This window comes from Coregonus lavaretus (assembly GCF_964263955.1).
Source record: "Coregonus lavaretus genome assembly, chromosome: 20".
Lineage (NCBI taxonomy): Eukaryota > Metazoa > Chordata > Actinopteri > Salmoniformes > Salmonidae > Coregonus > Coregonus lavaretus.
Window position 1 is genome coordinate 46329811 of NC_140007.1, and position 12886 is coordinate 46342696.

Consider the following 12886-nt stretch of genomic DNA (forward strand, 5'->3'; position numbering starts at 1 on the left):
CTATTGAGTTGTAGTAATCTCTATTCTAGAATCTATTGAGGTGTAGTAATCTATACAGAATCTATTGAGGTGTAGTAATCTCTATTCTAGAATCTATTGAGGTGTAGTAATCTCTATTCTAGAATCTATTGAGTTGTAGTAATCTCTATTCTAGAATCTATTGAGGTGTAGTAATCTATACAGAATCTATTGAGGTGTAGTAATCTCTATTCTATAAACGATTGAGGTGTAGTAATCTCTATTCTAGAATCTATTCAGTTGTAGTAATCTCTATTCTAGAATCTATTGAGGTGTAGTAATCTCTATTCTATAATCTATTGAGGTGTAGTAATCTCTACTCTAGAATATATGATATATTAGTGTATAGTCAGACTGTCCTTCTTACTTGTAGGGGTGGTTGGGGTTGTGTGGGTCGCAGGCCTCAGCATGTCCGTTACACACACACCGTCCCCCGATACTGATGTCTTTGATGCTGTAGTAATACTGCAGAGAGACGGACACAGCAAGAAGACGTTAGATCAAATTGACAAGTGATTGCACAATATATCTGCCTATTTTAATGAATCATAATAATAATAATTTATTACAGAATAATCTCAAAGTGCATACAATAAAAAATAGAAAACAAATGGACCCAACTAGACATGGCAACTGACACAAAGAACCCATCTGATACTACAAGGGACAAGGACGCCTCTCACCCATTCTCTACCTCCTGGCCTCTACCCTCTCACCCCTTCTCTACCTCCTGGCCCCCTACCCCCTCACCCCTTCTCTACCTCCTGGCCTCTACCCCCTCACCCCTTCTCTACCTCCTGGCCTCTACCCTCTCACCCCTTCTCTACCTCCTGGCCCCCTACCCCCTCACCCATTCTCTACCTCCTGGCCCCCCCCTACCCTCTCACCCCTTCTCTACCTCCTGGCCCCTACCCTCTCACCCCTTCTCTACCTCCTGGCCCCTACCCTCTCACCCCTTCTCTACCTCCTGGCCCCTACCCTCTCACCCCTTCTCTACCTCCTGGCCCCTACCCTCTCACCCCTTCTCTACCTCCTGGCCTCTACCCTCTCACCCCTTCTCTACCTCCTGGCCCCCTACCCTCTCACCCCTTCTCTACCTCCTGGCCCCCTACCCTCTCACCCCTTCTCTACCTCCTGGCCCCCTACCCTCTCACCCCTTCTCTACCTCCTGGCCCCCTACCCTCTCACCCCTTCTCTACCTCCTGGCCTCTACCCTCTCACCCCTTCTCTACCTCCTGGCCCCTACCCTCTCACCCCTTCTCTACCTCCTGGCCCCTACCCTCTCACCCCTTCTCTACCCCCTGCCCCTACCCCCTCACCCCTTCTCTACCTCCAGGCCCCCTACCCTCTCACCCCTTCTCTACCTCCAGGCCCCCTACCCTCTCACCCCTTCTCTACCTCCTGGCCCCCTACCCCCTACCCCCTCACCCCTTCTCTACCTCCTGGCCCCCTACCCTCTCACCCCTTCTCTACCTCCTGGCCCCCTACCCCCTCACCCCTTCTCTACCCCCTGCCCCTACCCTCTCACCCCTTCTCTACCCCCTGCCCCTACCCCCTCACCCCTTCTCTACCCCCTGCCCCTACCCTCTCACCCCTTCTCTACCTCCAGGCCCCCTACCCTCTCACCCCTTCTCTACCTCCTGGCCCCCTACCCTCTCACCCCTTCTCTACCTCCTGGCCCCTACCCTCTCACCCCTTCTCTACCTCCTGGCCCCTACCCTCTCACCCCTTCTCTACCTCCTGGCCCCCTACCCTCTCACCCATTCTCTACCTCCTGGCCCCCTACCCTCTCACCCCTTCTCTACCTCCTGGCCCCCTACCCTCTCACCCATTCTCTACCTCCTGGCCCCCTACCCTCTCACCCATTCTCTACCTCCTGGCCCCCTACCCTCTCACCCCTTCTCTACCTCCTGGCCCCTACCCTCTCACCCCTTCTCTACCCCCTGCCCCTACCCTCTCACCCCTTCTCTACCTCCTGGCCCCTACCCTCTCACCCCTTCTCTACCTCCTGGCCCCCTACCCTCTCACCCATTCTCTACCTCCTGGCCCCCTACCCTCTCACCCCTTCTCTACCTCCTGGCCCCCTACCCCCTACCCTCTCACCCCTTCTCTACCTCCTGGCCCCCTACCCTCTCACCCCTTCTCTACCCCCTGCCCCTACCCTCTCACCCCTTCTCTACCTCCTGGCCCCTACCCTCTCACCCCTTCTCTACCTCCTGGCCCCCTACCCTCTCACCCCTTCTCTACCTCCTGGCCCCCTACCCTCTCACCCCTTCTCTACCTCCTGGCCCCCTACCCTCTCACCCCTTCTCTACCTCCTGGCCCCCTACCCTCTCACCCCTTCTCTACCTCCTGGCCCCCTACCCTCTCACCCCTTCTCTACCCCCTGCCCCCTACCCTCTCACCCCTTCTCTACCTCCTGGCCCCCCCCTACCCTCTCACCCCTTCTCTACCTCCTGGCCCCTACCCTCTCACCCCTTCTCTACCTCCTGGCCCCCTACCCTCTCACCCCTTCTCTACCCCCTGCCCCTACCCTCTCACCCCTTCTCTACCTCCTGGCCCCTACCCTCTCACCCCTTCTCTACCTCCTGGCCCCTACCCTCTCACCCCTTCTCTACCTCCTGGCCCCCTACCCCCTCACCCCTTCTCTACCCCCTGCCCCTACCCTCTCACCCCTTCTCTACCTCCTGGCCCCTACCCTCTCACCCCTTCTCTACCCCCTGCCCCTACCCCCTCACCCCTTCTCTACCTCCAGGCCCCCTACCCTCTCACCCCTTCTCTACCTCCAGGCCCCCTACCCTCTCACCCCTTCTCTACCTCCTGGCCCCCTACCCCCTACCCCCTCACCCCTTCTCTACCTCCTGGCCCCCTACCCTCTCACCCCTTCTCTACCTCCTGGCCCCCTACCCCCTCACCCCTTCTCTACCCCCTGCCCCTACCCTCTCACCCCTTCTCTACCCCCTGCCCCTACCCCCTCACCCCTTCTCTACCCCCTGCCCCTACCCTCTCACCCCTTCTCTACCTCCAGGCCCCCTACCCTCTCACCCCTTCTCTACCTCCTGGCCCCTACCCTCTCACCCCTTCTCTACCTCCTGGCCCCCTACCCTCTCACCCCTTCTCTACCTCCTGGCCCCCTACCCTCTCACCCCTTCTCTACCTCCTGGCCCCCTACCCTCTCACCCCTTCTCTACCTCCTGGCCCCCTACCCCCTCACCCCTTCTCTACCTCCTGGCCCCTACCCTCTCACCCCTTCTCTACCTCCTGGCCCCCTACCCTCTCACCCATTCTCTACCTCCTGGCCCCTACCCCCTACCCCCTCACCCCTTCTCTACCTCCTGGCCCCCTACCCTCTCACCCCTTCTCTACCTCCTGGCCCCCTACCCTCTCACCCCTTCTCTACCTCCTGGCCCCTACCCTCTCACCCCTTCTCTACCTCCTGGCCCCTACCCTCTCACCCCTTCTCTACCTCCTGGCCCCTACCCTCTCACCCCTTCTCTACCTCCTGGCCCCTACCCTCTCACCCCTTCTCTACCTCCTGGCCCCTACCCTCTCACCCCTTCTCTACCTCCTGCCCCCTACCCTCTCACCCCTTCTCTACCTCCTGGCCCCCTACCCTCTCACCCATTCTCTACCTCCTGGCCCCCTACCCTCTCACCCCTTCTCTACCTCCTGGCCCCCTACCCTCTCACCCCTTCTCTACCCCCTGCCCCTACCCTCTCACCCCTTCTCTACCTCCTGGCCCCTACCCTCTCACCCCTTCTCTACCTCCAGGCCCCCTACCCTCTCACCCCTTCTCTACCTCCTGGCCCCCTACCCTCTCACCCCTTCTCTACCTCCTGGCCCCCTACCCTCTCACCCCTTCTCTACCTCCTGGCCCCTACCCTCTCACCCCTTCTCTACCTCCTGGCCCCTACCCTCTCACCCCTTCTCTACCTCCTGGCCCCTACCCTCTCACCCCTTCTCTACCTCCTGGCCCCCTACCCTCTCACCCATTCTCTACCTCCTGGCCCCCTACCCTCTCACCCCTTCTCTACCTCCTGGCCCCCTACCCTCTCACCCCTTCTCTACCTCCTGGCCCCTACCCTCTCACCCCTTCTCTACCTCCTGGCCTCTACCCTCTCACCCCTTCTCTACCCCCTGCCCCTACCCTCTCACCCCTTCTCTACCTCCTGGCCCCCTACCCCCTACCCCCTCACCCCTTCTCTACCTCCTGGCCCCCTACCCTCTCACCCCTTCTCTACCTCCTGGCCCCCTACCCTCTCACCCCTTCTCTACCCCCTGCCCCTACCCTCTCACCCCTTCTCTACCTCCTGGCCCCCTACCCTCTCACCCATTCTCTACCTCCTGGCCCCCTACCCTCTCACCCCTTCTCTACCTCCTGGCCCCTACCCTCTCACCCCTTCTCTACCTCCTGGCCCCCCCCTACCCTCTCACCCCTTCTCTACCTCCTGGCCCCCTACCCTCTCACCCCTTCTCTACCTCCTGGCCCCTACCCTCTCACCCCTTCTCTACCTCCTGGCCCCCTACCCTCTCACCCCTTCTCTACCTCCTGGCCCCCTACCCCCTCACCCCTTCTCTACCTCCTGGCCCCCTACCCTCTCACCCCTTCTCTACCTCCTGGCCCCCTACCCTCTCACCCCTTCTCTACCTCCTGGCCCCCTACCCTAACCCAGTACCCTAAACCCTAACCCAGTACCCTAAACCCTAACCCAGTACCCTAAACCCTAACCCAGTACCCTAACCCACTACCCAGTACCCTAACCCAGTACCTTAAACCCTAACCCAGTACCCTAACCCACTACCCAGTACCCTAACCCAGTACCTTAAACCCTAACCCAGTACCCTAAACCCTAACCCAGTACCCTAACCCAGTACCCTAAACCCTAACCCAGTACCCTAACCCACTACCCAGTACCCTAACCCAGTACCTTAAACCCTAACCCAGTACCCTAAACCCTAACCCAGTACCCTAACCCAGTACCTTAAACCCTAACCCAGTACCCTAAACCCTAACCCAGTACCCTAACCCAGTACCCTAAACCCTAACCCAGTACCCTAAACCCTAACCCAGTACCCTAACCACTCTACCCAGTACCCTAACCCACTACCCAGTACCCTAACCCAGTACCTTAAACCCTAACCCAGTACCCTAAACCCTAACCCAGTACCCAGTACCCTAACCCAGTACCCACCCTGCGTGTGACGGTGGGGTCGCGGAGGGCCTTGCCCATCAGGTGCCCCAGGAGGGTGTTGGTCCTGAGGAAGCGAAGGCGGATGTTGGTGGCCTTGGTGAAATCCCTCAGGACTGGGGAGTAGGAGAAGTTCATAGCCCCGGGACGCCCGTTCACTAGAGACACCACCACCTGGGAGAGACAGAGGAAGAGAGGGACGGAGGTCACACTCACACATAAAGTAGGTATACACACACACACACACACACACTGTACCTCTCCATTCTCCAGGGGTACGATGCGGGAGTATTCAGTGGTACAGATGACGTCGTTGTCAGAGTTGATCCGTTCGATGCTTCGCTGTCCGAAGCGCTCAATGCAGTCTCTCTTAGAAGCTGTTAAAACACACATACACACATGTAAATACACAAACACATATAAAATATACAAACACACAGTACCAGTCAAAAGTTTGGACACACCTACTCATTCATTCATTACAACACAACTGATTGTCTCAAACGCATTAAGAAGGGGGAAGAAATTCCACAAATTAACTTTTAACAAGGCACACCTGTTAATTGAAATGCATTCCAGGTGACTACCTCATGAAGCTGGTTGAGAGAATGCCAAGAGTGTGCAAAGCTGTCATCAAGGCAAAGGATGGCTACTTTGAAGAATCTAAAACATAAAATATATTTTGATTTGTTTAACACTTTTTTGGTTACTACATGATTCCATATGTGTTATTTCAAAGTTTTGATGTCTTCACTATTATTCTACAATGTAGAAAATAGTAAAAATAAAGAAAACCTTGGAATGAGTAGGTGTGTCCAAACTTTTGACTGGTACTGCATAAATACACAAACACATAAATACACACCAGTTCTTTACACATATAAAGAAACACAATAATAATCAGTTAGAGAAGAATGGTAAGAATCTGTGTTGGATATGAGCTGAGATGTGTGTTGATTAGTAACAGTGTCCGGGAAGCTACTCTGAAAATATAGTTTACCAAGCTACCAAATACTTCACATTGGAAGAAGTTAAGCTACACTAAAGCTACCCTTAAGAAAAATATACACTGAACAAAAATATAAAACGCAACATGTAAAGTGTTGGTCCGATGTTTCATGAGCTGAAGTAAAAGATCCCTCACATTATTAATACGTACAAAAATTATTATTATTATTATTTTTATTTCTCTCAAATTTGGTGCACAAATTTGTTTACATCCCTGTTAGTGAGCATTTCTCCTTTGCCAAGATAATCCATCCACTTGACAGGTGTGACATATCAAGAAGCTAATTCAACAGCATAATCATTACACAGGTACACATTCTGCTGGGGACAATAAAAGCCTACTCTAAAAAAGGTGCGGTTTCGTCATGCAACACAATGCCACAGATGTCTCATGTTTTGAGGGAGTGTGCAATTGGTATGCTGTCTGCAGAAATGTCCACCAGAGCTGTTGCCAGAGAACTGAATGTTCATTTCTCTACCATAAGCCGCCTCCAACGTCGTTTTAGAGAATTTGGTAGTACGTCCAACCGGCCTCACAACCGCAGACCACGTGTTTGGCATCGTGTGGGCGAGTGGTTTGCTGATGTCAACTTTGTGAACAGACTGTCCCATGGTGTCGGTGGGGTTATGGTATGAGCAGGCATAAGCTACGGCAATGAACACAATTGCATTTTATCGATGGCAATTTGAATGCACAAAGATACCGTGACGAGATCCTGAGGCCCATTGTCGTGCCATTCATCCGCCGCCATCACCTCATGTTGCAGCATGACCCCAAGTCGCAAGGATCTGTACACAATTCCTGGAAGCTGAAAATGTCCCAGTTCTTGCCTGCATACTCACCAGACATGTCACCCACTGAACATGTTTGGGATGCTCTGGATCAACGTGTAGGACAGCGTGTTCCAGTTCCCGCCAATATCCAGCAACTTCACACAGCCATTGAAGAGGAGTGGGACAACATTCTACAGGCCACAATCAACAGCCTGATGAACTCTATGCGAAGAAGATGTGTCGCGCTGCATGAGGCAAATGGTGGTCACACCAGATATTGACTGGTTTTCTGATCCACGGCACAATGTTTTTTTTTAAAAGGTATCTGTGACCAACAACTAACTCAGTAAAATCTATGAAATTGTCGCATGTTGCACTTATATTTTTGTTTGTATAGTTTTAGTTAAGTCCACTTAACTAAAGTTACTTTGAAAATGTAGTTCACTACATCTAAACTACTTGGTGAAAAATTATCACGTCTAAAATCTGAGATGTTATAGACTACAAATTGCAAGAACAGTTCACTGTGTAATTTAGCCTCTATTACACACAAAAACAGTTTGAAGTGAGAATCAGGCAGACGTTCCAAACAGAAAGGACATTCTTGCCTACTTTACCAATATTTGTTTCTCTTTTTGCAAAGAAAGTAGTGTATAGTTGCTGTAGTTAGCTATATGGCAAAAAACGAATGCAAACAAGATATGGATTTAGTTGAACTCCCACCAAGCTACAGCAAAATATAATGACATTATTTTGCTGAACTACAGTCCATGTAATTCACTACTCCCTAACACTGATTATAAACGTCATTATAGTGTGCGTCTACAGGCGAGAGAGCAGGTGTGGGAATTCAGGCTGTTAAAAACCCCTGGGTTAAAGACTCTCTCTCTCTCCCTCTCTCCCCCCCCTCCCTCCCCCCCTCTGGAATCCAACCCACAACCCTGGTGGTGCAAGAGCCATGCTCTACCAACTGAGCAATACAGGACCGCTAGCTTGATAGTTAGCCTGATCGTCATCACTAGCCCTGTTTAGGAGACCATTGATAATACAGAGGGTGAAGGGTCGGTTGCACCTCAGAGTCTGAGCCCAAGGTATGGTGATAGCGTGATAGCTTGTAGCGTTATTGTTAGCATTATAGTCAACACTAGCCCTCTTTAGGAGACCATTGATAATACAGCTAAATGATGTAAATGTAAAAGTTAGCATTATAGTCAACACTAGCCATGATCTACTGATAATGAGGATTTCCTCTCTCTCCTCTGTTGCTCCTCTTACACTATGTTTCTTAAAGCTAAGGATACTCCTGAGTGGCGCAGTGGTCTAAGGCACTGCATCGCAGTGCTAACTGTGCCACTAGAGATCCTGGTTCGAATCCAGGCTCTGTCGCAGCCGGCCGCGACCGGGAGACTCATGGGCGGCGCACAATTGGCCCAGCGTCGTCCTGGGTAGGGGAGGGAATGGCCGGCAGGGATGTAGCTCAGTTGATAGAGCATGGCGTTTGCAACGCCAGGGTTGTGGGTTCGATTCCCACGGGGGGCCAGTATAAAAAAATAATATATATATATATGTGTTCACTAACTGTAAGTCGCTCTGGATAAGAGCGTCTGCTAAATATCTAAAATGTAAATGTAATCTGGATCACGTTCTGCGCATGTGTTATTTTACGCACACATTCGTTTTTTTTCTACGGTAGCTTCTGCTCTCACTCCTACCTTCACGTTTCTCTCTTTACCCAGCCTCTTCTGAACCATGATGATGTGGTCTATGTCTCTCCCTCAAAATAATAAAATAACGAGGCTGTGTCAGATCTAGCCAGGGCGTGTACTGACGCTGAGGTGGGCTGGCAGCAATGCTCGGAATGTTCCCATCTCCCACCTATTGATTGACAGCTGGTGCCTCCAGTCAAGTGGAAGCAGCTCTGTGAGAGCCCACCCCACCCCCTGCCCCCATCCACTGCCCTCAGGGTTATTCCAAAACCAAACCCCGGAACCTTGGAATAACCCTTCGAATTACAAAGATCTAAAACACACACAACTTTAATACAAAAGGGGAAAAAACGAACTCAGGGATTCAACTACCAAACCGCAAGACACATGCACAAACACACAAACCTAATCCTATTCCTGAGCCTTCTCTTCTCAATGTTCAGGAACTGCAAGTAAAATGTGTATAATAGTTATACTCACAGGAACAGGTAGTGATGGGGGGGAAAAAAATCAATACTGTTACATATCGCAATATTATTTTTGGACGATATTATATCGATACTTTGACTCCAAGTATCGATTTCTAAAAAACTATAAAACAAACTTTTTTTTCATCCTATAGCTTGTTCTACATCTTTTTAAATAGTGAGCCAACATGTTCTCAGCACTTTTATTTCCATGATTGATCATAACTCATTATCAAATGGCTCTCTATAGCCTCTCTGCAGCAGACATCTAGTGAGCAATATGTTTGCAACATCAAAACACAATAAAATCAGAGTATTGAATCACAATGCATATAGAATCATGAGAATTGCAGTACACATCGGCACCTAAGTATCGTGATAATATTGTTTCGTGATGTCCTTGGCAATTCCCAGCCCTACTCACAGGCGAAGAACTGCCACGGCTGGTAGGTCTCTCCGAAGTCGAGGGAGCGTTCTAGAACCCACAGGTCTGGTCGAGGAGAGTTGGCAAACTTGATCAGGACATAGGCCACATGGAAGAGCTGGAGAAAGAAGAGGTTAAAATACATTTTAAAAAACATTTACTTTTCAGAGAAACATGAAAAGGGGAAATTTTTAGGGGAATTCTCAAAGACGGGAGAAGACAAAATGGAAAGAAATGGAGAGACAAATGGAGAGACAAATGGAGAGACAAATTGAGAGACATGGAGAGAAATGGAGACAAAAATGGAGAGAAATTGAGAGACAAATGGAGAAACAAATGGAGAAACAAATGGAGGGACAAATGGAGAGAAATGGAGAGAGAAATGGAGAGAGAAATGGAGAGACAAATGGAGAGACAAATGGAGAGACAAATGGAGAGACAAATGGAGAGACATGGAGAGACAAATGGAGAGAAATGGAGAGACAAATGGAGAGACAAATTGAGAGATGAGACAAATTGAGAGAAAAATGGAGAGACATGGAGAAACAAATGGAGAGACAAATGGAGAGAAATGGAGAGACAAATGGAGAGAAATGGAGAGACAAATGGAGAGAAATGGAGAAACAAATGGAGAGACAAATGGAGAGACAAATGGAGAGACAAATGGAGAGACAAATGGAGAGACAAATGAGAGAAATGGAGAGACAAATCGAGAGAAATGGAGAGAAATGGAGAGACAAATGGAGAGACAAATGGAGACAAATGGAGAGACAAATGGAGAGACAAATGGAGAGAAATGGAGAGACATGGAGAGAAATGGAGAGACAAATGGAGAGAAATGGAGAGACAAATGGAGAGAAATGGAGAGACATGGAGAGACAAATGGAGAGAAATGGAGAGACAAATGGAGAGAAATGGAGAGACAAATGGAGAGAAATGGAGAGACAAATTGAGAGACAAATGGAGACAAATGGAGAGAAATGGAGAGACAAATGGAGAGACAAATTGAGACAAATGGAGAGACAAATGGAGAGACAAATGGAGAGACAAATGAGACAAATGGAGAGACAAATGGAGAGACAAATGGAGAGAAATGGAGAGACAAATGGAGAGAAATTGAGAGACAAATGGAGAGAAATGGAGAGACAAATGGAGACAAATGGAGACAAATTGAGAGACAAATGGAGACAAATGGAGAGACAAATGGAGAGACAAATTGAGACAAATGGAGAGACATGGAGAGAGACATGGAGAGAGAAATGGAGACAAATTGAGAGACAAATTGACAGACAAATTGAGAGAAATGGAGACAAATGGAGAGACAAATGGAGAGACAAATAGAGAGACAAATTAAGAGACATGGAGAGAAATGGAGAGAAAAATGGAGACAAATGGAGAAACAAATGGAGAGAAATGGAGAGACAAATGGAGAGAAATGGAGAGACAAATGGAGAGAAATGGAGAGACAAATGGAGAGACAAATGGAGACAAATTGAGAGATAAATGGAGACAAATGGAGAGACATGGAGAGAGAAATGGAGACAAATGGAGACAAATTGAGACAAATTGAGACAAATTGAGAGACAAATTGAGAGAAATTGAGAGACAAATGGAGAGACAAATGGAGAGACAAATGGAGAGACATGGAGAGAAATGGAGAGAAAAATGGAGACAAATGGAGAGACAAATGGAGAGAAATGGAGAGACAAATGGAGAGAAATGGAGAGACAAATGGAGAGACAAATGGAGAGACATATGGAGACAAATGGAGAGACAAATTGAGAGACATGGAGAGAAATGGAGAGAAAAATGGAGACAAATGGAGAGACAAATGGAGAGACAAATGGAGAGAAAAATGGAGAGACAAATGGAGAGAAATGGAGAGAAAAATGGAGAGACAAATGGAGAGAAATGGAGAGACAAATGGAGAGAGAAATGGAGAGAAATTGAGACAAATGGAGAGACAAATGGAGACAAATGGAGAGACAAATGGAGAGACAAATGGAGAGAAATGGAGAGACAAATGGAGAGAAATTGAGAGACAAATGGAGAGACAAATGGAGAGACAAATGGAGAGAAATGGAGAGACAAATGGAGACAAATGGAGAGACAAATGGAGACAAATGGAGAGACAAATGGAGAGAAATGGAGAGACAAATGGAGAGAAATGGAGAGACAAATGGAGAGACAAATGGAGAGACAAATGGAGAGAAATTGAGAGACAAATGGAGAGACAAATGGAGAGGCAAATGGAGGCAAATGGAGAGAGAAATGGAGAGAGAAATTGAGAGAAATGTAGAGACAAATTGAGAGACAAATGGAGAGACAAATGGAGAGAAATGGAGAGAAATGGAGAGAGAAATGGAGAGACAAATTGAGACAAATTGAGACAAATTGAGAGAAATGGAGAGACAAATGGAGAGACAAATGGAGAGAAATGGAGAGACAAATGGTGAGACAACTGGAGAGACATGGAGAGACAAATGGAGAGACATGGAGAGAAATTGAGAGACAAATGGAGAGACAAATGGTGAGACAAATGGAGAGACAAATGGAGAGACATGGAGAGAAATTGAGAAACAAATGGAGAGAAATGGAGAGACAAATGGAGAGACAAATGGAGACAAATGGAGAGAAATGGAGAGAGAAATTGAGAGAAATGGAGAGACAAATCTGCTGGTAAAAAATACATTCAACACATTTATCTGAAACATGAACGCATATGGAATGTTTACATGTTCATATGCTGCAGTGGAGCACAGTGACTAAGGAGGTGGCTGGCTAAATTACGTAAAATGTCAATGTAAATGTATATTAGGGGAATTCTCAGAATAATCCCCTCCTTTCCTTTCCTTCTAGTATGTCACACACACAATAACATTTAGACCTGAAAATGTACACTTAACCTGGGTTGTGTCCCAAATTACCCCCTATTCCCCATAGGGCTCTGGTCAAAAGTAGTGCACTACATATGGAATAGGGTGCCATTTGGGATGCGGCCCTGGACACTTCAGAAGCCAAGGCTGATACAATGTGGTGTCATCGATGTTATGAATTGTGAGCTTAACTTCTCTATTCATCTAGTGGTGAGTTAAAAAACAGATGTTTTCCCTTTGATGCACTAAACAAAGAGAGTAATTCATTAACAGAAAGGATTGAATTGCTGTGTTTGGCTGTGACGTTTGCGTGTGTGACGCTTGTTCCCATCGATCTATCATCACAGACAGACACACAGAGAGACAGAGAGACAGAGAGAGAGAGAGAGAGACAGACACAGAGAGACAGAGAGACAGACACACA

The 12886-nt window shown here is 48.8% G+C and overlaps 1 protein-coding gene across 1 annotated transcript in view; it reads right to left on the reverse strand.

Annotated features, from left to right (window-relative positions):
- Positions 1–381: 381 nt before the first annotated feature.
- The window catches only part of LOC311148196 (laminin subunit alpha-5-like), a gene marked incomplete at both ends in the record, with an annotated part of 57997 nt that continues 45492 nt past the window's right edge, over positions 382–12886 (reverse strand). The window contains 4 exons of the mRNA XM_084185077.1: positions 382–483; positions 5211–5381; positions 5466–5584; positions 9587–9704. Of these exons, the coding sequence (XP_084041203.1) occupies positions 382–483; positions 5211–5381; positions 5466–5584; positions 9587–9704 (510 nt within the window). The remainder of the gene's footprint in view (positions 484–5210; positions 5382–5465; positions 5585–9586; positions 9705–12886) is intronic.